At 42.3% G+C, this 27645-nt stretch overlaps 2 protein-coding genes across 6 annotated transcripts in view; one reads left to right on the top strand and one right to left on the bottom strand.

Annotated features, from left to right (window-relative positions):
• Positions 1–10308, bottom strand: part of LOC135526792 (PDZ and LIM domain protein 7-like) — a 72263-nt gene extending 61955 nt beyond the window's left edge. For 2 of the 4 annotated variants that reach the window (XM_064955452.1, XM_064955454.1), the window contains exons 1-2: positions 10112–10308; positions 1399–1497 (exon numbers count right to left, since the gene is read on the bottom strand). In XM_064955452.1, coding sequence (XP_064811524.1) covers positions 1399–1497; positions 10112–10141 — 129 coding nt within the window. In that variant the 5' untranslated portion in view covers positions 10142–10308. Of the gene's footprint in view, positions 1–1398; positions 1498–7170; positions 7255–10111 lie in introns of those variants that run through there. The other 2 variants (XM_064955455.1, XM_064955453.1) reach the window with 2 other exon arrangements.
• A 413-nt stretch (positions 10309–10721) lies between these two features.
• LOC135526794 (clathrin light chain B-like) lies at positions 10722–23581 on the top strand. 2 transcript variants are annotated; one of them, XM_064955458.1, is made up of 6 exons: positions 10722–10759; positions 11012–11213; positions 11779–11834; positions 14436–14553; positions 15247–15358; positions 22454–23581. In XM_064955458.1, exons 2-6 carry the CDS (start codon positions 11012–11014, stop codon positions 22623–22625), a joined length of 660 nt encoding a protein of 219 aa, XP_064811530.1. In that variant the 5' UTR covers positions 10722–10759; the 3' UTR covers positions 22626–23581. The 2 variants fall into 2 exon arrangements, with proteins under 2 accessions (XP_064811530.1, XP_064811528.1); XM_064955456.1 differs by having other exon boundaries at positions 10749–10804.
• The last annotated feature ends 4064 nt before the right edge of the window (positions 23582–27645 follow it).

The raw sequence follows: 27645 nt of genomic DNA, 5'->3' as shown, positions 1-27645 counted from the left end.
TTCAAAATAGCCGCTTAGGAATTGTAGCATATGGATGAAACATATCCGGTTGATTGACTGAGCAGAGTAACGTGTAACCTGTATAATTTAACGTGTAACCTGTATAATTTAACGTGTAACCTGTATAATTTAACGTGTAACCTGTATAACAGACAAAGCCAGACATACAGACCCCCCCCAGGTCAAACAAACGCACAGCAAATGGCATGTACACACACACACACATTACATTACATACATACATACACATACATGACTGTACTGTCACTATGGAAACAGCCAGGGGATAATCTAAACGGGTGATATATATATATATATGCCTGGCTCATACTTGTATCTACTCTTTGTGGTAGACAAACACCTTCAGATAAAATGCGTCAGGATTTATATTGTATTCTTGGTTTCCTGCTCTCGGGTACAGACCCCCCAGGTCGTAGGGTTATATTTACTGCTTGTAAAACTTATTTACTATTACGTATTGATTTATTTCGCCGACTTGACACGAAAATAAACGAGACCGACAGAAAGAGCGAACGAGAGACAATCACTAATGAATAATACAAGTTCTACATTTTCTCTGAGTTGTGCGTGACCTTAGGGTGGCAACACATACATGAGGATTTCTCCCTTCAACCAGAAGTTGATCTCATTTCAGATCATTTCCACAATGCTATGTAGGACTGCACAATAAGGGACCTCCCCCCCCCCCCCCACCGCACCCCCCCAAAAAAACAGAGGTCTTATTTTTAACCAAATATTAAAATTGTGATATGACTTGAGAGATTTAGATCAAAACAGTTAGTTGAACTGTTGGAATCCTGGAAATATAATGAGTATTCTAATTATACAGTTATAATGTAATAAAGTACATTTTGAATACAGTGTTTTACATGACAATGAATGAAAGTCAGGAGGCATTCATAGAATACCAATAGGATCCCTAGAGGCCTTATTGTGACAGGGTAGGAACCAAAGTGTTGGTCAGTGTTTCCCAGGGGAGTGGGAACATACAATCTTTGGCAACATTAAAATGGTTTCTCTTACTTCATGTAGCTAACATTCATGCTTTGCGTATTCCTCTCAGATTTAGAAGACACTGTTGCACAAACATGCTGATTTAGGTCTACACCGTCACAGGTATCAGTATTAGCTAGCTACGTTTACAACTTGCTAAGAAAATACCAACTACCTGTTTGCAAACAGTAAGGTACACAAACCAAGTGTAATTATAGAACACTTGTGGATTTATATTAAGAAGCAAATTGGAAAGCTGCATCGTTGGCATCAATCAACATATTGTTGCATCGACCATGCAGACAGTCGGCAGATGACCTCTGGTTGTCGAGCAACATGGCTCGGTGAGTGACCCACACACACACACACACACACACAGCTTACCCTGGACACCGTGAGTGGCATGCTGAAGTCCTTCCCCCCCTGAAGTCTGAAGCCCCATGGTGCTGGACCGTTGAGGGTTATACAGTATATACTCATGGCCTATAGAGGAAAGAATAGAGAGGGTTATTCATGGAATATAGAAGAGAGAGGACACACTGAACAAAAATATAAAAACTCAATATGTAAAAAGGGTTGGTTCCATGTTTGATGAGCTGAAATAAAAGATCTCTGAAATGTTCCATAGGCACCAAAAAAAGGTTATTTCTCTCATTTTGTGCATAAATTAGCTTACATCCCTGTTAGTGAGCATTTCTCCTTTGCCAAGACGGCATATCAATAAGCTGATTAAACAGCAAGATCATTACACAGGTGCACCTTGTGCTCCGGACAATAAAATGTCACTCTGAAATGCGCAGTTTTGTCACAACACAATGCCACAGATGTCTGAAGTTTTGTGGGAGCGTGCAATTGCCATGCTGACTGCAGGAATGTCCACCAATGTCGTTGTAGAGAACTTGGCAGTAAGTCCAACCTGCCTCACAACAGCAGACCACGTGTAACCATGCCAGCCCAGGACCTCCACATCCAGCTTCTTCACCTGAGGGATCATCTGACCAGCCACCTGGACAGCTGATGAAACTGAGGAAACTGAGGAGCATCTGGCTGTAATAAAAACCTGGTGGGGAAAAACCTTGTTCTGATTGGCTGGGCCTGACTCCCCATAGCTTCGCCCCTTACCCAGTCATGTGAAATCCATAGATTAGGTCCTAATGAATTTATTTCAATTGACCTACAATGAGCTAAAGGTTTGAAACCCTTGCATAGAACTACATGTAAGGCCTGTTTCTCTGAGGAGAGTTGGTATGGACGGGCTTGCCTTGGCAGCGGAACGCCAACACAGCAGGGACTCAAGAGTTCCCTCGTGCCCAGATCCTCCAACCCACAGGTTGCATCCCATATAGCGCCCTAATTCCTTCATAACGCACTACTTTTGACCAGTGCCCTATGAACAGTAGTGCACTATGTGGAGAATAGGTTAACATTTAGGACACAGTGTTTCCCAAACCAGCAGCTATGAAACAACATGCTGATTAGCTGAAATCAGAGGTGATAGACTAGTGTTGGAAGGATTCCACCATACATCTCCCTAAAATCTTCTACACTGAACCATTTCACACACGTTCTCAGCTTTCATGTTACCCAGAAAGCAAGCAAACAAGGAGCCAGTTAGGGCCTCTTCACACCACTTTGACCAACCCCCCCCCCCCCACACACACACACACACACACACACACACACACACGTGTTGTGTAAAGAGACGGAACTAGATTCAAATCTCTTTTTTTTTAAAGAGATGTCTCCCACACCACCTCCTGAGGTAGGCATCTACACCACCTCCTGAGGTAGGCATCTACACCACCTCCTGAGGTAGGCATCTACACCACCTCCTGAGGTAGGCATCTACACCACCTCCTGAGGTAGGCATCTACACCACCTCCTGAGGTAGGCATCTACACCACATATCTCCTCTGAGTGGTACATGTGTAAAGACAACAGCTCTCCCACACCACCTCCTGAGGTAGGCATCTACGCCACGTCAGTGCAAAAATTACCTTAATGCTCTGGTTTGCCAGATTGAAAATTAAAAAGGCGTTTGTGAATCATTGCATTGAAATCAAGTGTGCAACACGACATAGATGAGAAGCTCCTGTATGGTTTGAATTTCTCTCTTTATTTTGTTTGTCTCTATACTATTGTATTTACAGTATGATAACTAGCTTTACTCAGGCGAGGGAGGAATGTGATTCACCACATCCAAGGAGTGGAAACAGAAAAGTTGCAAATCCGAAGTTGGAGACCCGACGAGACATATTTTACTAATGTAAATCCACCCTTAAAAAGAAGGTCAGGACCCTTTAAAACCAGGGACACAAAAAAGAAGGAATGTGCCATGACCCGCTCTAACACACTGGTTGAGAAACAGTCTTACGCAAGGCTAAACTAACTCGAAACGTTGCAAGACGCCAGCAGTGCAAAATGATTGGAATGTCTACCCATGGAATCCTACAGGAAGAGAGTGCACGGAGTTATTTATTACAGAAAACTAGAAGACTATTTTTCATACAAATATCTCATTAACATTAGAACAGGGAGCTACGCATCTGAGAACAGTTACAGGCCTTGGGTCAGATTCAAGGATAACAGAGGACCCGAAACGGAGTGTCTACATCAATTCTTGACCAATAAGAAACAACTTTTGTCGTTTTTTTCCCCGTTGCAAAACGTTTTGCTACATTGTGCACTAATAAATACAACCCAGAGTCACATCCAACTCTGGTCTGAATGACACACTGACAGTCAGACATGCAGTATTCAGAGAACAGCAGAGAGACATTGCCTTTACATTCAGGTGACCCCAAACAGACTTACAATGCCAGTCAAAAGTTGGCACACTGACTCATTCAAGGGTTTTTCTTCATTTAAAAAAAAATATATTTTCTACATTGTACAATACTAGTGAAGACGTCAAAACTATGAAATAACACATATGGAAATATATGGCAAAAAAGAAAAGTGTTACACAAATCTAAATATATTTTATGTTCTTATAATTAGCCACCCTTTGCCTAGACGACAGCTTTGCACACTCTTGGCATTCTCTCAACCAGCTTCATGAGAAATGCTTTTCCAAAAGTCTTGAAGGAGTTCCCACATATGCTGAGCACTAGTTAGCCGTTTTTCCTTCAATATGCGGTCCAACTCTTCCCAAACCATCTCAATTGGGTTGAGGTCAGGTGATTGTGGAGGCCAGGTCATCTGATGCAGCACTCGATCACTCTCCTTCTTGGTCAAATAGCCCTTACACAGCCTGGAGGTGTGTTGGCTCATTGTCCTGTTGAAAAACACATGATAGTCCCACTAAGTGCAAACCAGATGGGATGGCATATCACTGCAGAATGCTGTGGTAGCCATGCTGGTTAAGTGTTCCTTGAATTCTAAATAAATCAGACCGTGTCACCAGCAAAGCACCCCCACACCATCACACCTCCTCCTCCAAAGTGGAACCACACATGTAGAGATCATCCGTTCACCATCACACCTCCTCCTCCATGCTTCAAAGTGGAACCACACATGTAGAGATCATCCGTTCACCATTTATGCGTCTAACAAAGACACGGCGGTTGGAACCAAACATCTCAAGTTTGGACTCAAGACTAAAAGGACAGATTCCAACCGGTCTAATGTCCATTGCTCGTGTTTCTTGGCCCAAGCAAGTCTCTTCTTGTTGGCTTCCTTTAGTAGTGGTTTCTTTGCAGTATTTTGACCACGAAGGCCTGATTCACAAAGTCTCCTCTGAACAGTTGATGTTGAGATTTGTCTGTTACTTAAACTCGGTTAAGAATTTATTTGGGCTGTAATTTCTGAGGCTGATAACTCTAAATAACATATCCTCTGCAGCAGAGGTAACTTTGAGTCTTTCTTTCCTGTGGCAGTCCTCATGACAGCCAGTTTCAACACAGCGCTTAATGGTTTTTGTGAAGAAACTTGCAAAGTTCCTGACATTTTCCTGAATGACTGACCTTCATGTCTTAAAGTAATAATGGACTGTTGTTTCTCTTTGCTTATTTGATACGTTCTTGCCATAATATGGACGTGGTCTTTAACCAAATAGGTCTACCTACTATATACCAACCCTACCTTGCCACAACATAACTGATTGGTTCAAACACATTAAGGAAATAAATTCCACAAATACACTGTTAACAAGGCACACCTGTTAATTGAAATATATTCCAGGCAACTACCTTGTGAAGTTGGTTGAGAGAATGCCAAGAATGTGGAAAGCTGTCAAGGCAAAGGGTGGCTACTTTGCAAAATCTCAAATATTTTGGATTTGTTTACCACTTTTTTGGGGGGGTTCCTACATGATTCCATATGTGTTATTTCATAATTTGTAAATGTCTCCACTATTATTCTACAATGTAGAAAATAGTAAAAATATAAATAAATAAATTAAACCCTGGAATGAGTAGGTGTGTCCAAGCTTTTGACTGGTATGTATACAGAGCGGCTTACAGTGCATTTAACGAAAGGTATGTCTAGTCACAGCAATAAAGTTACATGAATGGCATACCATGTATAGACCACACACTAGGCTAAATCTGTCCATTGTTATGTCCTTGTTATAAACTAAGAAAAAACTAAATTAATATGTAGGCCTTGTACAATTCTGTCACATGACATCCAGGAAACAAAACAGAGGCAGGTAGCCTAGTGGTTAGAGCGTAGAGGGGGGCAGGGTAGCCTAGTGGTTAGAGCGTAGAGGCGGCAGGGTAGCCTAGTGGTTAGAGTGTAGAGGTGGTAGGTAGCCTAGTGGTTATAGTGTAAAGGCGGCAGGGTGGCCTAGTGGTTAGAGCGTAGAGGGGGGCAGGGTGGCCTAGTGGTTAGAGCGTAGAGGGGGGCAGGGTAGCCTAGTGGTTAGAGCGTAGAGGGGGCAGGGTAGCCTAGTGGTTAGAGCGTAGAGGGGGCAGGGTAGCCTAGTGGTTAGAGCGTAGAGGGGGCAGGGTAGCCTAGTGGTTAGAGCGTAGAGGGGGCAGGGTAGCCTAGTGGTTAGAGCGTAGAGGGGGCAGGGTAGCCTAGTGGTTAGAGCGTAGAGGGGGCAGGGTAGCCTAGTGGTTAGAGCGTAGAGGGGGGCAGGGTAGCCTAGTGGTTAGAGCGTAGAGGGGGCAGGGTAGCCTAGTGGTTAGAGCGTAGAGGGGGCAGGGTAGCCTAGTGGTTAGAGCGTAGAGGGGGCAGGGTAGCCTAGTGGTTAGAGCGTAGAGGGGGCAGGGTAGCCTAGTGGTTAGAGCGTAGAGGGGGGCAGGGTAGCCTAGTGGTTAGAGCGTAGAGGGGGGCAGGGTAGCCTAGTGGTTAGAGCGTAGAGGGGGGCAGGGTAGCCTAGTGGTTAGAGCGTAGAGGGGGGCAGGGTAGCCTAGTGGTTAGAGCGTAGAGGGGGCAGGGTAGCCTAGTGGTTAGAGCGTAGAGGGGGCAGGGTAGCCTAGTGGTTAGAGCGTAGAGGGGGCAGGGTAGCCTAGTGGTTAGAGCGTAGAGGGGGCAGGGTAGCCTAGTGGTTAGAGCGTAGAGGGGGCAGGGTAGCCTAGTGGTTAGAGCGTAGAGGGGGGCAGGGTAGCCTAGTGGTTAGAGCGTTGGACGAGTAACCTCCAAGCTGATAAGGTACAAATCTGTTGTTCTGCCCCTGAACAAGGCAGTTAACCCACTGTTCCTAGACCAGTTAACCCACTGTTCCTAGACCAGTTAACCCACTGTTCCCAGGCCGTCATTGAAAATAAGAATTTGTTCTTAACAGACTTGCCTAGTTAAATTTTAAAAAAGGTACAATTTTTTCATACATGTTTTTTTTAAAAGGGACACTTCTAGAGAATGTATTTACGCTGTCCACTCTTATACTAGCCAAAAGTCAGTCTGTACGCAAACAAGTATCCTTCAAATCCTTAGAAATTGTATAATTGCCTTCGTTGTTAAAACGAATCTGTCAAAGTAATACAGGTCTAATTACATTGCTACAGCGTATTCCCTCCGTTCACAGCCAGCACAACACATAACCCGTGTCATTTTAAGAACCAAGGACAACCTGACACCTTAGGCCATGACACTTACTGCGCTCGCCAAATGAGTTACAAGCCTAATGATAACCTCAACCCACCGTAACGCTCTCCTCCACGGCATCCAAAGACTCACCATGACACAGAGCTACCTGCAATGCAAACATACCTTGTCCTGATGAGGCCGTCCCGGTAACCCAAAGCTGCCAGAAAGCTACAGAAGTGCTAGAGTACTGAAGTAGGATGGGCTGACTCTCTCCCTCCCCCCAGTGACATAGCTAGGCAGACAGGCAAGCCTTCCCGCCCTCCCCACCCCACCCCACACACACTCCTCAGAGAGCTATATAAGGAATGTAAAACTACACCAAACTATTTCAGCCCTACACCCACATGAGTCACGGAGAGGGGGGCAGCAACGGAGAGAAGGAGCAGGAGAGGAACATCAACTACCCATGTTATCTGGCACAGGCTTTGCACATAAAAGCCAAAAGATATTTAGAACGGGAGGAATGGCAGAGGAAGAGAAGTGAAGACCACTGAGGAACACATTCCTTCCAGAGGACATGAAGTACAGCTCAGTACATTATAACCTCAACCAAACCAGCAATTAGAATATAGGACATCAAAAGAGACAGACCTGGTTTGACTTTTTCTATATGCAGTGAAAAAGTTAGATTTATGTTTAAAACTAAATCAAAATAATTGATCATGTGTAGGCTACATGTACTTATTGATACCCTAAAAAACAAAGTCAACCCAACAAGCTTCTGCTATTATTCTGGGGCGGCAGGGTAGCCTAGTGGTTAGAGCGTTGGACTAGTAACCGAAAGGTTGCAAGTTTGAATCCCCGAGCTGACAAGGTACAAATCTGTCGTTCTGCCCCTGAACAGGCAGTTAACCCACTGTTCCCAGGCCGTCATTGAAAATAAGAATTTGTTCTTAACTGACTTGCTAGTAAAATAAAGGTAAAATAAATAAATAAGAAAATGCTATCTGCCCTCTGAACTAGCTCAAGCGAAGCTCTCCACAGCCTCGTATCCTACACATCTAAATAGCATTTAGACTGATGTGTGAAAGGTCAAACGAACAAACAAAAAAAGGATGGTAACAAGTTTAGAAGAGCAGCCAGACGTCAACGCCCAGAAAAAGCAGGTAAATAAATACTGAAATACCCTCGTTAGCTAAATGAGACGCGTTTATGTGCTGAAATACCCTCCTTTAGCTAAATGAGACGCGTTTATTTGCTGAAATACCCTCGTTAGCTAAATGAGACGCGTTTATGTAGCCCACAATCCTGAATCAAAAGTTTGTTTTTATTTCCATTTAACTCAAACTAAGCTTCCATGGCAAATTACACCGAGTATACAACACATGAAGAACTGCTCTTCCCATGAGAGACCGACCAAGCGAAAGCTATGATCCCTTATTGACGACACTTATTAAATCCACTTCAAAATCAGTGTAGATGAAGTGGAGGGGACGGGTTAAAGAAGGATCTTTTAAGCCTAAAACAACTGAGACATGGATTGTGTATATGTACCATTCGAGAGGGTGAATGGGCAAGACAACACATTTAAGTGCCTTTGAACAGGGGGGTAGTATGGTAGTAGGTGTCAGATGCACCGGTTCGTGTCAAGAACTGCAACGCTGCTGGGTTTTTCACGCTCAACAGTTTCCCGTGTGCATGAAGAACGGTACTCCACCCAAAGGACATCCAGCCAACTCTATAACTGTGGGAGGCATTGGAGGGGGGGGGTACAAGGTGTTCCTAATGTCTGGTATACTCTGTGTATATCCAAGTGAATGCAGGTGTAACCAGTGTGAAAATGGCTAGCTAGTTAGCGGTGGTGCGTGCTAATAGCGTTTCAATTTTTTTTAAACAAAATAAATAAATAAATTGGTGACGTCACTTGCTATGAGACATTGAAGTAGTTGTTCCGCTTGCTCTGCAAGGGCTGCGGCTTTTGTGGAGTGATGGGGTAACGGTGCTTCGAGGGTCCCTGGTTACGAGCCCAGGTAGGTGGCGAAGAGTTGGACAGAAGCTGCACTGTTACTTTCTCCACGTATCAAAATGAAGATACTCAAAGAGGTTAACCTAGTAGTTTACCGGAACAGCCACTGGCAACAAAGACATGAAAGTGTTGCCTTGCATACAGACAGAACACTGGACTGTTCATTTCTCTACCATAAGCTGCCTCCAAGGTTGTTTTAGAGAATTTGGCAGGTTGTCGAACTGGCCTCAACTGCAGACCACGTGTAACCACGCCAGCCCAGAACCTCCACATCCAGTTTCTTCACCTGCTGGATCATCAGAGGGGTGGGCAGAGGAGTATTTCTGTCTATAATAAAAACTCCTTCTGGATTGGCTGGGCCTGACCAAGTTGGTGGGCCTGTACCCTCCCAGGTCCACCCATGGCTGTGCCCCTGCCCAGTCATGTGAAATCCATAGATTAGACTCTAAATGTAGTTATTTCAATATCCTTATATGAACTGTAACAAAGGAACATCTTTGAAATTGTTGCATGTTGAGTTTATATTTTTATTCAGAATACATAAGTGTTGTAAATATCACAAAATATTTCGCCAAAACTAAAATATGGAACGAGGGCAGATCAATAAATTGGTGGTATTCAAACATTGAAAGTGATATCCATAATATTATATTATTGATATTAGGATGTAACTCCACCACCATACATACAGTCTCTTGTAAACCGAAGGAAACTGTTAAACACAACTTTTGAACAAGACCGACCATGTGTTGAAATATATATAATAAATTGGTCTTGAATATTGTGGAATGCGATAAGAAAGGGCTGCGAGATCAAGACAGGCCCGATCAAGACTAGACCCACTTCGAGGTCTAGACCGCTGTCGCCGCCGGGAAAGTTTGATTCCACCAAGAAAAACAGCTAAATATCTTACTTTCGTGTAAAAGGAAAACAGCAACGTAATTCTCACAATTTTTTCATTGTAACTTCATACAATCTAACGTCAGACAAGGGTATGTTTGTTATATAGACTTGGCTACAACAAACTACCATGGAGTCCATGTAGAAATCGATAGTTGCATTCATAACTTAAAATATAGTTTTACACCATTAACCTACCTCCTTGTCATTATGATGATCGCCGGACATCGTGAGTCGGCCTACCGTAGTCGAGGTCTGAAAGAAATATGTGAATCAAACAAGTTACCCAGCCGAAAAGTAAACTTCGGACTTCCTCGACTTGGACGTCAGGGGCAGTGTGGATCCCTTCTTAAGCAGTAATCCGTATTCATTCCCTGCATTCCTCTTCAGCAGCGTCCTACTGTAACGTCAGCAAGTCACATGGAAGGGAGGCGATCCCTGCCCTTCGTCTGTGCTCTCCTTATGAGAGGTGGTGCGCCGGAGACTCTGGCTGTCGCTTTCCTTCACATTCTCTATTTCCCATGTATTCTGAAATATCTAAAGGCGACTAAGAATAAGCAATCACTTGCCCTACATGACCCCAAGATGATCACTCGTCTGATTATGCAGAAAGGTTTCATTTTCCACGGACACTTTCGAAAATAGAAGATAATTTATTGTATTGTATTCTAATTATTTTATATTCTGATAGTATGCTCAATTCTATACTAACAAATAGAAAAGGTTTACACACTACCCTAATTAGGCAATAAGAAAGAGTGCATTTCTAGGTTTCTCCAGCAGATAGAGACACATCCTAATAAACCAACAGTTGGAAGTTCGTGTGGCAGGCCAGGCAAGTTGAAAGTGAGCAATCATGAATCATCACAGTCAGAAAGAAGCTTGCTTAACGTTAGTCCTTATTCATTATTCTGTTAGCTGACAACCGTTCATGAAAAAGTTGGTTTAGTTGCATGTTCTGCCTGAGTCAGATATATATCCATCATAATAAGCTCTTCTCTCTCAGCTCAATTAATTGATAGCCAGCAAGATAAACAAGCAATAATATAATATAGCGTTGCTACACTTCATTTATTGTATTTATTGTGTGTGTGAAAGATGGCTGATTCAGATTTCGAGTTCGCATCTGACAACGGAGTGCTGCCTGTCGAGGTGGACCCAGCTGCAGCTTTCTTAGCTCAGCAAGAAAGCGAAATAGCGGTGATAGAGAATTACGACGAAGGACTCGGAGCTTTGGAGGGATCCGCTGAGTTCCTCGAACAACCGCCGACAGCTGATTCACCTGCTCCTGTACAATATGGTAAGTTGCTAACTATATGCTAAAGTTGCTAACTATATGCTAAAGTTGCTAACTATATGCTAAAGTTGCTAACTATATGCCAAAGTTGCTAACTATATGCTAAAGTTGCTAACTATATGGTAAGTTGCTAACTATATGGTAACTGTATGCTTAAGTTGCTAACTGTATGCTTAAGTTGCTAACTGTATGCTTAAGTTGCTAACTGTATGCTTAAGTTGCTGAGACAACAACAATTAACTTGTATTAGTACTATAGTTAGATAACCAGACAACTAGTTAGTTAACTAAATTAGCTTTTAGTTAGCTAATTGACAGCTGTCAATGTAAACAGTAACGTTACTTTAGTTGGAGCAGCACACTAACTTTTCACCCTGAGTCGAATGATGTCTATAGTTTTGTCTCTTGTCTGGATGTGATTGTGTAATGTCTTGAAGCTATCCACAGGTTAGCCAATTGTGGTGGTGAGAAGCTATTTTACCTTACTGGCCAGGTGTTACTGCACTACTGTGTCACTAGTTATCCACCAAAAGAAAGCTTTTAAAGTCGTTTGTTGTTTCATCTGTCAGATGCCGGATTTGCAGAGGCATCAGCAGCCACGGTAAACGGAAACATGTTTGTGCTGGTAAGACAGGAACACTTCTAATGAGAATTATTATTATTTTTAAATGATGTACTTGGACATGTTATTGCATGTTAGTTTTGTAAGTGAGGCTGTGTCTGAATTTAAGTGATGCTGTACCTGTAGCAGATGACACACCTGCAACAGGTACTGCATTCTCTATAAGTCCGTTGTTGTTCAAGGAAGCATGACAAGAGAAACTTTGTTGGGTAAGGTAAAGACCAACTGCCCATGAAAAAAGATATAAAAAAAAAATATATATATATATATATATATATATATATATATATATATATAAAAACTGCCTATGAGTCCAAATAATTTATTCTACTGTCAAAATTGTACATGGGATAATTTTGGCCAAAATCAGTGTCATCCAAAACAGTGTTTTGTACCTGAGTATGTCACAACATAATGTCATTTAAGGTTGGGTTTGTTACAATCCTGCCCGCAGCTGGCAGCACACAAGTAATCGTCACTGACCCCATCATAATGCCGTGGTAAATGTGGTTTGACTTTGGATATCCCAATGGGGGTAGTTAGGGATCATCTGTACACAATACACAATATAGGCTACATGGGACTGACTGTATGTCCAGTACTTAAAAAAACCTAAAAACAACTATAAATTCATATACAAATATTGAAAGCATTTAATGAGAACTTAAAGGTGTGCAACATGAATGTTGTGTAATTTATTGTTAAACCATTGTTAAACCTATTAGTGAAAAATAATTTGGCTAACTCTTCCCATCAGCAAACACGTACACAAAACATCCACATCAAAACCCCGAAATCAACTCCTAGCCGTTGGTATTTCTTAATGAGCCAAATCTAAAATGAGGCCAAATTAGGGAGTTCAGCTGCCCTTTAAGGATTTCTGCATTTACTCCTCAGCTGTTACTATTGAATGACCTGGTTGTCCTCATGCCTTATTAGTGCTGGGCGATTTAATGCTTTTTGAGGTCGGTTAGATTATTTTAAAAATGATCACAGATTTCAGTTTCAATTATTTTTTTTTATTTTGGGGGGGGGACATTAAAAGCATTATGTGCTGTAACAACACAGAGTTAAATAGTTCATAAAAGCCCCATGATTGTAGTGACTAATGCTAATGCTACTAATGCTAATAATCACTTATTAGCCATAATTTATTCAATGATTTTGTTTCACTCCAAGTTATCATCTCATCTCTATAGAGCTGCTGTCTGACAAAATCACTATTTTAGTATTTCTTCAAAGTAAATAATTCCTAGGTCTATTTATTTAACTGCTGAATACCAACTGTCAATCACTTAAATCGTGTATTTTCAGGCTCGTGAAGCAGTTGCTTTCCATCCCCCTCGATCGTGCGTTCTCTCTCTCTCTCTCTCTCCCCCCATATCTCTCTCTCTCTCCCCCCATATCTCTCTCTCTCTCTCTGCCCCCCATATCTCCCTTCTCTCTCTCTCTTCGTCTGCGCCACACAGACTGGACAAGTTTAAGCGGGCTGTTAAGGGAATTTTTATCAATGATGACTAATTATGTATACATTTTAATCAGGACTGACTAATCAGAATACTATGATGTTACTGTATATGTACTAATCAGAATACTACATGTTACTGTATATGTACTAATCAGAATACTACATGTCACTGTATATGTACTAATCAGAATACTATTATGTTACTGTATATGTATGAATTTTCTTTTAACCCTAGTACTGAATATAATGTGTGTAAATATAATCAAGAATTAGAACAGTGACTGTCTGTTCCTTGGTAGAAATGAATGAACTATATCTCCAGACTGGCTAGAATGCTTATCTACACTGACTGACCTTGGCTATAGGCGAGGAGGGAAGGCTTGAGAGCTATAGAGCCTTTTTACCAGTGTCAAGAAGAGACGGAACATTTAGAAAACGCTGACGTCATTTTCCGTTTATAACCTGTGGTAAAATGTGTAAGGAGCAGTACTCTCGTGAATAAAAGCTGCTGTTTGACTTTAAGACCGGGACTCTGTCCATTTCTATAAAATAAGGGTCATACAAATCCTTATGAATTGACAGAGTGTTTAATTTTGATTGGGTATTAAAACAGAGGAATTTAATTCCTGCAACACGGGCGCGCAGTGGATTATGGTCATTGTAGTTAATTACCGAGTTTTCTGCACTGAACTGTGTTGAATATTGGTCTGTTGGAAACTACAAATCCATACTACAATCGCACAGTTCAGGCTTGATCTGATGTATCTCTACAGAAACTGCACATCAAGCTCACAGATAAAAATGGTACAAAATGGAATTCTAATATTTGAATCGACGTCGGTCAATTAGTTGTTTAATAACCAACATTTTGGTTAACCGCTCGGCACTATGCCTTATGTATGGTGTATGTCTAGCCTGCAGGCACCGCACGCTAGGATACATCAGTTCATAATGGGCTAGTCTATGCCTGGTCTTATTGCTGCATTTACACGGGCAGCCCAATTCTGATTTTATTTTTCCACTAATTGGTCTTTTGACCAATCGGATCTTTTGCCTTTTGTAAACGCAGCCTATGACTGGTGGTTCTTATGTCTTATGCCTGGTCCTGGTTCGTCTCCCCCCTCCCCCCTCCCCAGGAGTCCAACGGTCCCTCGGACAGCTATGCGGCCATCGCCCAGGTGGACTCTCTGAGAGCAGAGCCTGAGAGCCTGCGTAAGTGGAGGGAGGAGCAGAAGGCACGGCTGGAGCAACTAGGTAAGTAAACAGCAGAGGCTGAGGTATGGGACTCTGTTCCCTATATAGTGCACTACTTTTAGCCAGAGTCCATAGGGCTCTGGTCAAAAGTAGTGCACTATGTAGGGAATAGGGTGCCAGTTTGGACATGCAGCTTCTTCAGACCTACATACTACTACCACCGCTGCGATACATGCAGTATCTACCACTGACTTCTCAGTCAGTATTTTGTCCAGTCAATGTACACACTGACGAAGATTGACACCTAAATGTCAAGTTTTTTTTTTTTTTACCCTGCCTGCTAAAAAGCTAAATAAAAGACCTACAAAAATTAGGTTGAATAGTCTGTCTATTTGTGTGTGTGAACCACCCTTCATTCGGGTTCCACTCAGTGTCTTGTCCTGTATGGTGTGCTGGAGTTGGGCTTGTTCTTGCTGTATTGAATCTCCTGAGAAAAGAGCACCACCTTCTGTAGCTCATACAAATGCATTGTGGACTAAAACGTTTCAACCTGGGTAGTATTCATTCGTGCACACCGTAGCAAAACCTTAAATGAAAACAAGCAATTTTTTTATTGGACAAATTCAGGTCGTCCTGGCCATTTCCGCCTGTTTGCTTCCGCTTCGTTCCTACTGAATAAGACCCTGGTATTGTGCACGTTCTGTTGTTTGTGTATTGACCATCCTCATCGTTCCCTGTGTGTGAACCCTGAAGACTCTGCGTCCAAGGCAGCGGAGGCTGAGTGGAAAGAGAAGGCCAAGAAAGAGCTGGAGGACTGGCATGTGCACCAGAATGAACAGATGGAGAAGAACAAGGCCAACAACAGGTTAGTTCCTACCTAACTCTGTTTACTTCCTACATGGTCCCCTCAAATAACATAACAGGAAATACAAGTATAACAATATACTAAATATATATTAGGCTAAATATGCATCTAGTGAATCTGAATGAATAGTTCACTGTCAGAATCTAAGAGCAACAATGTTATAAGAATGTGTCAGGAAATAGGATTTATAAGTTCAGGCTTATAGACTTCCAAATAGACTGTCACAGAAAGTTGACTTTATTCACGTACCTAAAAAAAATATATATTATAATGTGGACAGGATTTCCTTGGTAAATATCCTAAACAGAGTGGAAACTTGGAACTGTGATAGCTGCGCTGACCTCTGCCCCCAGGGCTCCAATGTTTTGTTGGCCTGCTTTTAGTAACAGACAGATATGGTTCATTATTTAGGGTGCGTCACTAAGCTGAAAATGTTGTAATAGATCTGAACTGGTGTAACGGATGTGAAACGGCTAGTTTAGTTAGCAGCGCGCGCTAAATTGCGTTTCACACACTACCCCATAATGACATCACAATACCCCATAATGACATCACAATACCCCCATAATGACATCACAATACCCCATAATGACATCACAATACCTGTTTTTGCTTTGTAATTATGGGGTATTGTGATGTCATTATGGGGTATTGTGTGTAGATTGGGGGGGGGGATACTTGAATCCGTTTTAGAATAAGGCTGTAACGTAACAAAATGTGGGAAAATGAAGGGGTCTGAATACTTTCTGAATGTCAAAATTAAATTATTTCTATCCAGTTCATGCTTTTCTCTTTCAGTCGTAAACATCTTTTATTCTTTGGGGTTTTTGCTTTCGTGTTCTATACTGAACAAAAATATATAAAATGCAAACATTTCAAAGATTTTACTGAGTTACAGTAAAATTATTAAATTGAAATGAATTCATTAGGCTCTCATCTACTGATTTTCACATGACTAAGAATACAGATATGTTGGTCACAGATACCTTAAAAAAAAAAAGTATCTGGCGCGACACACCTCCTTTGCATAGAGTTGATCAGGCTGTTGATTGTGGCCTATGGATTTATTATTATTATTATTTTTTATTTTTTCACCTTTATTTAACCAGGTAAGCTAGTAGATTACAAGTTCTCATTTACAACTGCAAATGGTGTCCCACTCCTTTTCAATGGCAAAGTTGCTGGATGGAACAGAAAAACCACTGCCATGCACATTCATCCAGAGCATCCCAAACATGCTCAATGGCTGACATGTCTGAGTATGCAAGCCATGGAAGACCTGTAGACAATTTCTGGATGCTGAAGATGTGTACATATCCTTGCGACATGGATCCGTGCGTTATCATGCTGAAACAAAGGTGATGGCGGATCAATGACAAGAGGCCTCAGGATCACGGTATCTATACTATATGAACAAAAATATGTGGACACCCCTTCAATTTAGTGGATTCTGCCGTTCGGGGTTTGGTGAATGCCAGGAGGACACGACCTGCCCCCAATACAGTTTGAAGGAGGAATAATACTCTGGGGCTGTTTTTCATGGTTGGGGCCCCTTAGTTCCAGTGGAAATCTTAACGCTACAGCATACAATGGCATTCTAGATGATTCTGTGCTTCCAACTTTGTGGCTACGTTTTGGGGAAGACCCTCTGCTGTTTCAGCATGACAATGCCCCCCGTGCACAAAGCGAGGTCCATACAGAAATGGTTTGTTGAGATCGGTGTGGAAGAACTTGACCTACCGGTACAGAGTCTCCGCAGCAATGTTCCATCTAATAAAACGCCTTCCCAGAAGAGTGGAGGCTGTTATTATAGCAAAGGGGGGACCAACTCCATATTAATGCCCATGATTTTGGAATGTGCTGTTCGACAAGCAGGTGTCCAATGTATGTGCATTCAAATTGCCATCGATTTAAATGCAATTGTGTTTGTTGTCTGTAGCTTGTACCTGCCCATACCATAACCCCACCGCCACCATGGGGCACTCAATTCACAATGTTGACATCCGCAAACCGCTCACCCACGAAGCCATACACGCTGTCTGCCATCTGCCCAGCTGAAACTAGGATTAATTCGCAACGAGCACACTTCTTCAGCATACCAGTCGCCATCGAAGGTGAGAATTTGCCCACTGAACTTTATGATGCCGAACCACAGTCCGATCAAGACCCTGGTGAGGACGACGAGCACATAGACGTTTCCCTTAGACGGTTTCTGACAGTTTGTGCCAAAATGATTGCTGTTCAAAGCCACAGTTTCATCAGCTGTCCAGGTGTCTTAGACGATACCGCAGGTGAAGGAGCCAGATGTGGAGGTCCTGGGCTGGCGTGGTTACAGGTGGTCTGCAGTTGTGAGGCCGGTTGGACATACTGCCAAATTCTCTAAAACACAAAAAAGCTTATGGTAGAGAGAAATTAACATACAATTATTTGGCAACAACTCTGGTGGACATTCCTGCAGTCAGCACACTCCCTCAACTTGAGACATCTGTGGCATTGTGTTGTGACAACTGCAGTAGTTTTTTTGTCCCCAACACAAGGTGCACCTGTGTAATGATCATGTTGTTTCATCAGCTTCTTCATATGACACACCTGTCAGGTGGATGGGTTATCTTGGGAAAGGAGAAATGCTCACTAACAGGGATGTAAACTAATTTGTGCACAACATTTGAGAGAAATAACCTTTTTGTGCAACATTTCTGAGATGTTTTATTTCAGCTCATTAAACATGGAACCAACACTTCTATAAAATCTTTCCTCTGTAATTAATATTACCTGATTGAGCTAATCATGTAAATGTCATTAACTAGAAAGTCGGGGCACCACCAAATAATATTTATAGAGCTGTTATCTTCCGAAAAAACTCTTAAAGACCTAGTAATATTTTACATCAATAGCAGTCAATATCAATCATCACCTTATTTCAGTCTCATCTTCACGAACCCTGGCTAACAAGTTGAATCAGCAATACAAAATTGGGTTTAATTATTTATTTACTAACTACCTAAATAATCACACAATTATATATACACAGAATGAATCATACATTGATTACAAATTGTCATAAAGGAAGACGTCACGAGCGGGCGGAACAGATATGACAGCTTGTTACACAAAGAAAAAGGGGGCTGGGTTTTAGTGAAAGAGAGGGAAGACTGAGGAACAAAGCGAGAAGCGCTGTCTCTCGTAAATACAGTATCTTATGCATTCTAAATTACTGCCCATTTGGAAAAGGAAAATGCAATAAATATTTACTCCGAGCTGCGCTTCAATAGGTTGGTGGTAGATGGAAGGCCGTGTTGCCCAACTGAGTCCCTTTTCCTCTGAAGAGTGTCTCTGGTGGTGAACGGGATACATTGTCGTGTCGTCGTTGTGTGGTAGACGGGATACTCTGTCCGTCCTTTCCTAGCCCACGTTTACAGCGGCCGCTGCTAACTCAACGGCTAGGAGGTATCACTCCTGTAGCGAATAGGAGTTCAAAGATCATACCATTCGCAACCAAAGCTCACGCTGAGGTTGACTTCGTTCTGTAGTTATATGAATCCTTCTGAAAACGGATTGTCATCCTAATGTACCCGGAACCGGAGGTTACATTTTCGTCAAGGGTTTTTATATAGTGGAGGGAGAAGGGTGTGTTTCATAGTTTATAGCCCATGTATCTTCACAGGGGCGGGCCACTGATTGAGCAGAGCCCTAACCTTATGAACACCCAAATCTCTCATTTGGAAGCTAAAATTACATTTAATCTTTTCACCAATAATTTTATATTTAAACATTTGAATTGCACAACAATTCCATGTGAATCTGATAACTAGAATGTGTAGACTTTCCCAGATTACAGTTTACAGTTCGCAATGTCTCAGATGACAACCGAACTGACATCATATTCATTAAAACCTGTTGTGACTAGGGGGCAGCATTTTCATTTTTGGAAAAAATAACGTTCCCATAGTAAATGGAATATTTTGTCAGGACAAGATGCTAGAATATGCATATAATTGACATCTTAGGATAGAAAACACTCTAAAGTTTCCAAAACTGTAAAAATATTGTCTGTGAGTGTAACAGAACTGATATTGCAGGCGAAAGCCTGAGAAAAATCCAATCCGGAAATGACTCATCTTTTGCAAGCTCTGCGTTCCAATGCGTCCCTATTGAGCAGTGAATGGGCTATCAACCAGATTACTTTTTCTACGTATTCCCCAAGGTGTCTACAGCATTGCGACGTAGTTTTACGCATTTGTTGAAGAATACCCGTAACCGGCTACATTGCGCAAGTGGTCACCTGATGGCTCTCGGAGTGATTCTCGCGTAAAATACAGAGGTAGCCATTATTCCAATCGGTCCTACTGAAAAACCATTGTCCCGGTGGATATATTATCGAATAGATATTTGAAAAACACCTTGAGGATTGATTATAAACAGCGTTTGCAAGTTTCTGTCGATATTATGGAGCTAATTTGGAATATTTTTAGGCGTTTTCGTGACTGCAATTTCCCGTCGATTTCTCAGCCAAACGTGAAGAACAAACGGAGCTATTTCGCCTACAAAAATAATATTTTTGGAAAAAAGGAACATTGGCTATCTAACTGGAAGTCTCGTGAGTGAAAACATCCGAAGCTCATCAAAGGTAAACAATTTAATTTGATTGCTTTTCTGATTTCCGTGACCAAGTTACCTGCTGCTTGCTGGACAAAATGCTATTCTAGGCTATCGATAAACTTACACAAATGCGTGTCTAGCTTTGGCTGTATCTGAGATGACAGGGTGATTAACAAAAGGCTAAGCTGTGTCTCAATATATTTCACTTGTGATTTTCATGAATAGGAATATTTTCTAGGAATATTTATGTCCGTTGCGTTATGCTAATCAGTGTCAGTCGATGATTACGCTCCCGGACCCGGGATGGGGAGTCACAAGAAGCTAGCTTGCTCAGTTTTTTGGTTAATTCTTTCCAATGTGTCTGTCATGTGTGCTCCCTCTCCGGCCTATAGGGCACCAGACTGCCTGTTATGGCACACACATATCACCATCGTTACGCGCACCTGCGAGTCATCAGACTCACTCGGACTCTTTCACCTCCCTGATTACCTTCCCTATATATGTCACTCCCTTTGGTTCCTTCCCCAGACGTTATTGTTTATGTTCCAGTGTCATGTCTGTGCGTTGTTTGTGTTTCTTATTTTACATAATGTTGTGTTTTATTTATTAAAACACTCACTCCCTGAACTTGCTTCCTGACTCTTGGCACACATCGTTTACAGTGTTTGTCAAGTAATTGTCTTTTAGTTTTTTCATTGGTTGGGTCTGTGATGCTGTCCTGGGTCTGTTTGTGTTTGTGACCAGAACGCCAGTAACAGCTTGCTTAAGGGACTCTTCTCTGGGTTCATCTCTCTGTAGGTGATGGCATTGTTATGGAAGGTTTGGGGATTTCTGCCTTTTTGGTGGTTTTAGAATTTAGCGGCTCATTTATGGAATTTGATAGTTAGTGGGGGTTTTAAGTACCAACCGCATCCCTGTGTCAGTTTTAGTCAAATGTACATACGCTATGAGTCTGTGACATGAACAGATTAAAACATGACATATCAGTGGTGCTAATCTCTATGGTGATGGTTTTCCTGACTCAGATTAATGCTTGACACCTAGAGTCCACGCCCCGACAAATCGAGGCTGTTCTGAGGGCAAAAGGGGGTGCAACTCAATATGAGGAAGGTGTTCTTAATATTTTGCTCACTGTGTATAGGACAATGTTGACGACAATGCTTCCAACCATGGTGTCAAGTTGCCTGGTAGTGGATCTCTGAACAGCTAGTTCCGTCTCATCCCACAGATGCTCCATTAGATTGATCTCTGGTGACTGGGCAGGCCACTGCAGTATGATGAACTCACTGTCATTGTTTGTGGATCCATTTCTGGACAGTCCTTGTGGCATGGGACATTATCTGGCTGAAAAACATCTGCAGATGCATGAAGGGATTGGCGACGATGTTCTGATATCCTGTGCCATTCAAACGTTGCTCCACTTTTATCCCAATGTGCGCCATGAAAACACAGCCCACACCATCACCACCTACCTGCAATTTTTATTTTATTTTTTATTTCACCTTTTATTTAACCAGGTAGGCTAGTTGAGAACAAGTTCCCATTTACAATTGCGACCTGGCCAAGATAAAGCAAAGCAGTTTGACACATACAACGACATAGAGTTACACATGGAGTAAAACAAACATACAGTCAATAATACAGTAGAAAAATAAGTCTATATACGATGTGAGCAAATGAGTTGAGATAAGGGAGGTAAAGGCAAAAAAAGGCCATGGTGGCAAAGTAAATACAATATAGCAAGTAAAACACTGGAATGGAAGATTTGCAATGGAAGAATGTGGAAAGTAGAAATAAAAATAATGGGGTGCAAAGGAGCAAAATAAATAAAATACAGTAGGGAAAGAGGTAGTTGTTTGGGCTAAATTATAGGTGGGCTATGTACAGGTGTTGACACGCTGTGTGATGGATGCATGTACTCGCGGTTCTATCTAGAGTGGAGCCCTCCCATCATTTTTGAAACGGCAGGAACCAAGGATTCGTCAGACCAGGCCAGGCAATGTTTTTCCAATTCTCCAGTGTTTTCGTTCCCTAGCCCACTGCAACCTCAGTTTCTCTGTAAGGTCGTTGGTTGTCTCCATGCTTTTCAAGGTATGACGAGCTCTGCATTATTTGTATGGGTCTGACATATCAGTGGTGCTAATCTCTCTGGGACGGTTTTCCTGACTCAGATTAAAACATGACATATCAGTGGTGCTAATCTCTACGGGACTGTTTTCCTGACTCAGATTAAAACATGACATATAAGTAGTGCTAATCTCTACGGGACTGTTTTCCTGACTCAGATTAAAACATGACATATCAGTGGTGCTAATCTCTACGGGACGGTTTTCCTGACTCAGATTAAAGTCCTGGAATAAAGTGTTATGTCAAAAGGAGATTCTCCATTGAGCATTGTAAATGAATTAGTCCAGGACCAGGCTTAATCTGTGTCCGGGGAAACTGTTCCTCAAACACCTCGTCCATATCTCCCTTCCCCTTCCTCCTCTCCTGCAGGGCGTCTGAAGAGGCCTTCCTGTCTGAGGCTGACGGCGACAGCCCAGGGACGGAGTGGGAGAGAGTGGCCCGTCTCTGTGACTTCAACCCCAAGACCAACAGGACGGCCAAGGACGTGTCCCGGATGCGCTCGGTCCTCATAGCCCTCAAACAGACACCTCTGGTGCGCTAGTACGGCCAATGGAACGAGGGAGTGGCGACGAAGGTTTCCCTTCTTTTAAAACAGCTCGAGTTATGAACCCTGTTTGCATTTAGGCAGAATGTGTACTAGCCTCTAGTCATATAAGTCTTCTACTGGTGTAGGGTTCTTTTATGTCTCCTATGTCTCTGCTACGTGTCCCTCCTGTGTCTCTGCTACGCGCCACTCCTGTGTCTCTGCTACGTGTCCCTCCTGTTTCTAACTGGAGGAAAGGTATATTGCTCTCCCACCATCTTTCCTTATTCTGATGTAAATGTCTCCAGTGGAAATATAAGTCACTACACCTTTTAACATGGAACGTTCCGACTGCCCTCTGTCCTTTTAACGTGGAATGTTCCGACTGCCCTCTGTCCATTTAACGTGGAACGTTCCGACTGCCCTCTGTCCTTTTAACGTGGAACGTTCCGACTGCCCTCTGTCCTTTTAACGTGGAACGTTCCGACTGCCCTCTGTCCTTTTAACGTGGAACGTTCCGACTGCCCTCTGTCCTTTTAACGTGGAACGTTCCGACTGCCCTCTGTCCATTTAACGTGGAACGTTCCGACTACCCTCTGTCCATTTAACATGGAACGTTCCGACTGCCCTCTGTCCTTTTAACATGGAACGTTCCGACTGCCCTCTGTCCATTTAACATGGAACGTTCCGACTGCCCTCTGTCCTTTTAACATGGAACGTTCCGACTGCCCTCTGTCCTTTTAACGTGGAACGTTCCGACTGCACGTGGAACGTTCCGACTGCCCTCTGTCCTTTTAACGTGGAACGTTCCGACTGCCCTCTGTCCTTTTAACATCCCTCAACAATGCTTCTATTTGACCACTACATTACTGACTTTAAGAAAAATATTGTTACTGTAAAGTATTTAATAAACTCCTCGCTCCTAAACTTCAGAGGATATTGGGTCAGACCCTTCTCTCTCTCAAGCATGATGACGACAAGTGTTTTGTCATTTTATAAAACACCAGATTAGTTTCTTCTCCACTGTAATTTGTATTTTATTTCATGTGTAAAGGTCTAACATATCCTGTTCAGGAACTACAGTAGGAGTAGATTGTAAACCACTTATGCCTGTTTGTTTTTTTTAAATTAAGAATGGATTAATTGACCTATTCATTCACTGTTGAATGATATTCCTAACTAATTATTTAACGGTAGCTAGTAGTAACTGTTTATTTAACGGTAGCTAGTAGTAACTGTTTATTTAACGGTAGCTAGTAGTAACTGTTTATTTAACGGTAGCTAGTAGTAACTGTCTATTTAACGGTAGCTAATGGTAACTGTTTATTTAACGGTAGCTAGTAGTAACTGTTTATTTAACGGTAGCTAGTAGTAACTGATTATTTAACGGTAGCTAATAGTAACTGTTTATTTAACGGTAGCTAATAGTAACTGTTTATTTAACGGTAGCTAGTAGGAACTGATTATTTAACGGTAGCTAGTAGGAACTGTTTATTTAACGGTAGCTAGTAGGAACTGTTTATTTAACGGTAGCTAGTAGGAACTGTTTATTTAACGGTAGCTAGTAGTAATTGTTTATTTAACGGTAGCTAATAGTAACTGATTATTTAACGGTAGCTAGTAGTAACTGTTTATTTAACGGTAGCTAGTAGTAACTGTTTATTTAACGGTAGCTAGTAGTAACTGTTTATTTAACGGTAGCTAGTAGTAACTGATTATTTAACGGTAGCTAATAGTAACTGTTTATTTAACGGTAGCTAATAGTAACTGTTTATTTAACGGTAGCTAGTAGGAACTGATTATTTAACGGTAGCTAGTAGGAACTGTTTATTTAACGGTAGCTAGTAGTAATTGTTTATTTAACGGTAGCTAATAGTAACTGTTTATTTAACGGTAGCTAGTAGGAACTGATTATTTAACGGTAGCTAGTAGTAACTGTTTATTTAACGGTAGCTAGTAGTAACTGTTTATTTAACGGTAGCTAGTAGTAACTGTTTATTTAACGGTAGCTAGTAGTAACTGTTTATTTAACGGTAGCTAGTAGTAACTGTTTATTTAACGGTAGCTAGTAGTAACTGTTTATTTAACGGTAGCTAGTAGCAACTGTTTATTTAACGGTAGCTAGTAGCAACTGTTTATTTAACGGTAGCTAATAGTAACCGTTTATTTAACGATAGCTAGTAGGAACTGATTATTTAACGGTAGCTAATAGAAATGAGATGCTATGAGCTTGTTGCCTTATTCAACTATAAACTCTGTGCTTCTGGCCAGATGAATTTCCTTCCCAAGCTAGACTACTTACAGCCTGGTTTCAGATCGGTTTTGTGCAGTCTTGCCAAACGAGACAATGACACTCTTTTTTTTATATATATATATATACGTTCTATGCAATGACCATAGGAGTTGGCGGGACAGCACAAACAGATCTGGGACCAGGCTAGACAATGTTGTCCGCTCCCAACAAATATGTGTCTTCACATCCAACGAATCATTCTGAGGTAGATCCTCACTAAGCATCACATACTGCGTTCATCCACCTCTGGCCTGCTCGCCTCCCTACCACTGAGGAAGTACAGTTCCCGCTCAGCCCAGTCAAAACTGTTCGCTGCTCTGGCCCCCCAATGGTGGAACAAACTCCCTCACGACGCCAGGACAGCAGAGTCAATCACCACCTTCCGGAGACACCTGAAACCCCACCTCTTCAAGGAATACCTAGGATAGGATAAGTAATCCTTCTCACCCCCCCCCTTAAATGATTTAGATGCACTATTGTAAGTGGCTGTTCCACTGGATGTCAGAAGGTGAATTCACCAATTTGTAAGTCGCTCTGGATAAGAGCGTCTGCTAAATGACTTAAATGTAAATGTAAATGTAATACCAAGGGGGCTTGTGCCATTGTTTTTAGGCTGTTCGATCCTTGGGGAACCAGCCCGTCTCCCTGGATAGATCCACATCATGTCCAACGCATGTGTCTCTTCACCTCTACTTTAGGCACAAGTGGTCACCCTCTCTTGACTTTTCTCACTGTCATTCATGAAGGATAATTCTTCCAGGTTTTACCAGTGAGACGTCTTGCCTACGCAACATCAGTCTCATGGGATGAATACCTTTTCTATAGTTTTTAGTTATGTACTGTTTTGAATGACGCACAGTGAGTGACTTGTAGTGCAGAAGATGTTAATAAATTGTAGCAAATCTGTTTTTTTTGTTTCAAAGCACTTTTGTGTTTTTTTTTTGTTTAGTAGCCCACTCGAGTTATGGCCGCATGAGAGAGAGATGCAACCATTTCAACAATTACCCTGCCATCAGATGGTTTTTGTGTGTTTTTGTTCCTTAACAAAACATACAGTAACATACTATTATATTAGTTTCTGTTCTGTATAATATCATGTGATCTTCTAAACTTTGATTCAGCTTTGATCTCACTTGTATGAAACGATAACCATTCAGAGGTGCCTGCGGACACTGTGGAAGTGGAGAAACACCCGTCTACACAGAACCCTGGGAAGAAGAGTCTGATCCACAGCCACTCTGTTTTTAAAGAGTCCTCATATCACGGCCAAATTAAACAAGATATCTAGACTGACGTGGACATGTTTTTAAACCGTTTGATGAACGCTAGTCTGTTGAGTCATTTTGAAACACCCCCCCCCCCCCCCTTCATTTTAAAATGCATTGCCTCAATCTGTGATTAATTGTTGTCTATTGGGACTTTCACACAGAGGAGAATGTTACACAAGAACTGGAAAACTCATCAATAAAAATTCTCATAAGTTGGCCTGTTTTGGTATTTTATTTTCCTTTTTTTTTTAATCAACCAAAAGGTTTGTGTGAGCATTAAATAAGACTGTGCAATACACAGTGGGTACTTGGGAAGACTCGAGACACTAGGCGTACTGTTAAAATAAGGAGTAGTCTGGGCAGAGAAATGTTCTTGGTGGTACGGTAACCAAAACAGGTTGAGAACCGCTGGACTAACGCCAGAGAAGACCTGAGAGGTTCCTCTGCCTCCCTTACAAGAGCCCCACACGGCCAGGTCATATCTTCACCAGGCCCTATAACACCCTTTGTTCCTCTGCCTCCCTTACAAGAGCCCCACACGGCCAGGTCATATCTTCACCAGGCCCTATAACACCCTTTGTTCCTCTGCCTCCCTTACAAGAGCCCCACACGGCCAGGTCATATCTTCACCAGGCCCTATAACACCCTTTGTTCCTCTGCCTCCCTTACAAGAGCCCCACACGGCCAGGTCATATCTTCACCAGGCCCTATAACACCCTTTGTTCCTCTGCCTCCCTTACAAGAGCCCCACACGGCCAGGTCATATCTTCACCAGGCCCTATAACACCCCTTATTCACTTACATTGGTCGTAAGAGCCAGATGCTCCATCTTAAATATTATAGCACACAAACAATATAAATGTGTGTGAAGGTACATTGATGTGTTTTTTTTTCTTTATCTTACTAGGCAAGTCAATTAATTAAGAACAAATTCTTATTTTCAGTGACTGCCAAGGAACAGTGGGTTAACTGCTTGTTCAGGGGCAGGATGACAGACCTTGTCAGCTCGGGGGTTTGAACTTGCACCCTTCCAGTTACGACTCCAACGCTCTAACCACTAGGCTACCCTGCCGCCTCTACACTCTAACCACTAGGCTACCCTGCCGCCTCTACACTCTAACCACTAGGCTACCCTGCCGCCTCTACACTCTAACCACTAGGCTACCCTGCCACCTCTACACTCTAACCACTAGGCTACCCTGCCGCCTCTACACTCTAACCACTAGGCTACCCTGCCGCCTCTACACTCTAACCACTAGGCTACCCTGCCACCTCTACACTCTAACCACTAGGCTACCCTGCCACCTCTACACTCTAACCACTAGGCTACCCTGCCGCCTCTACACTCTAACCACTAGGCTACCCTGCCGCAAGTGTTTCACTTGACATGGCTCATACAGCCAACGTGGGACTGACAATACAGTGTTTAAACGTGGTCAGAGTCTTGGAATAATTCTCTGTATTGTACAGAGGTGGA

The sequence above is a fragment of the Oncorhynchus masou genome, chromosome 32 (assembly GCF_036934945.1).
Source record: "Oncorhynchus masou masou isolate Uvic2021 chromosome 32, UVic_Omas_1.1, whole genome shotgun sequence".
Lineage (NCBI taxonomy): Eukaryota > Metazoa > Chordata > Actinopteri > Salmoniformes > Salmonidae > Oncorhynchus > Oncorhynchus masou.
The sequence above is the reverse complement of the archived record's forward strand: the minus strand, read 5'-3'. Positions and strand labels throughout refer to the sequence as shown.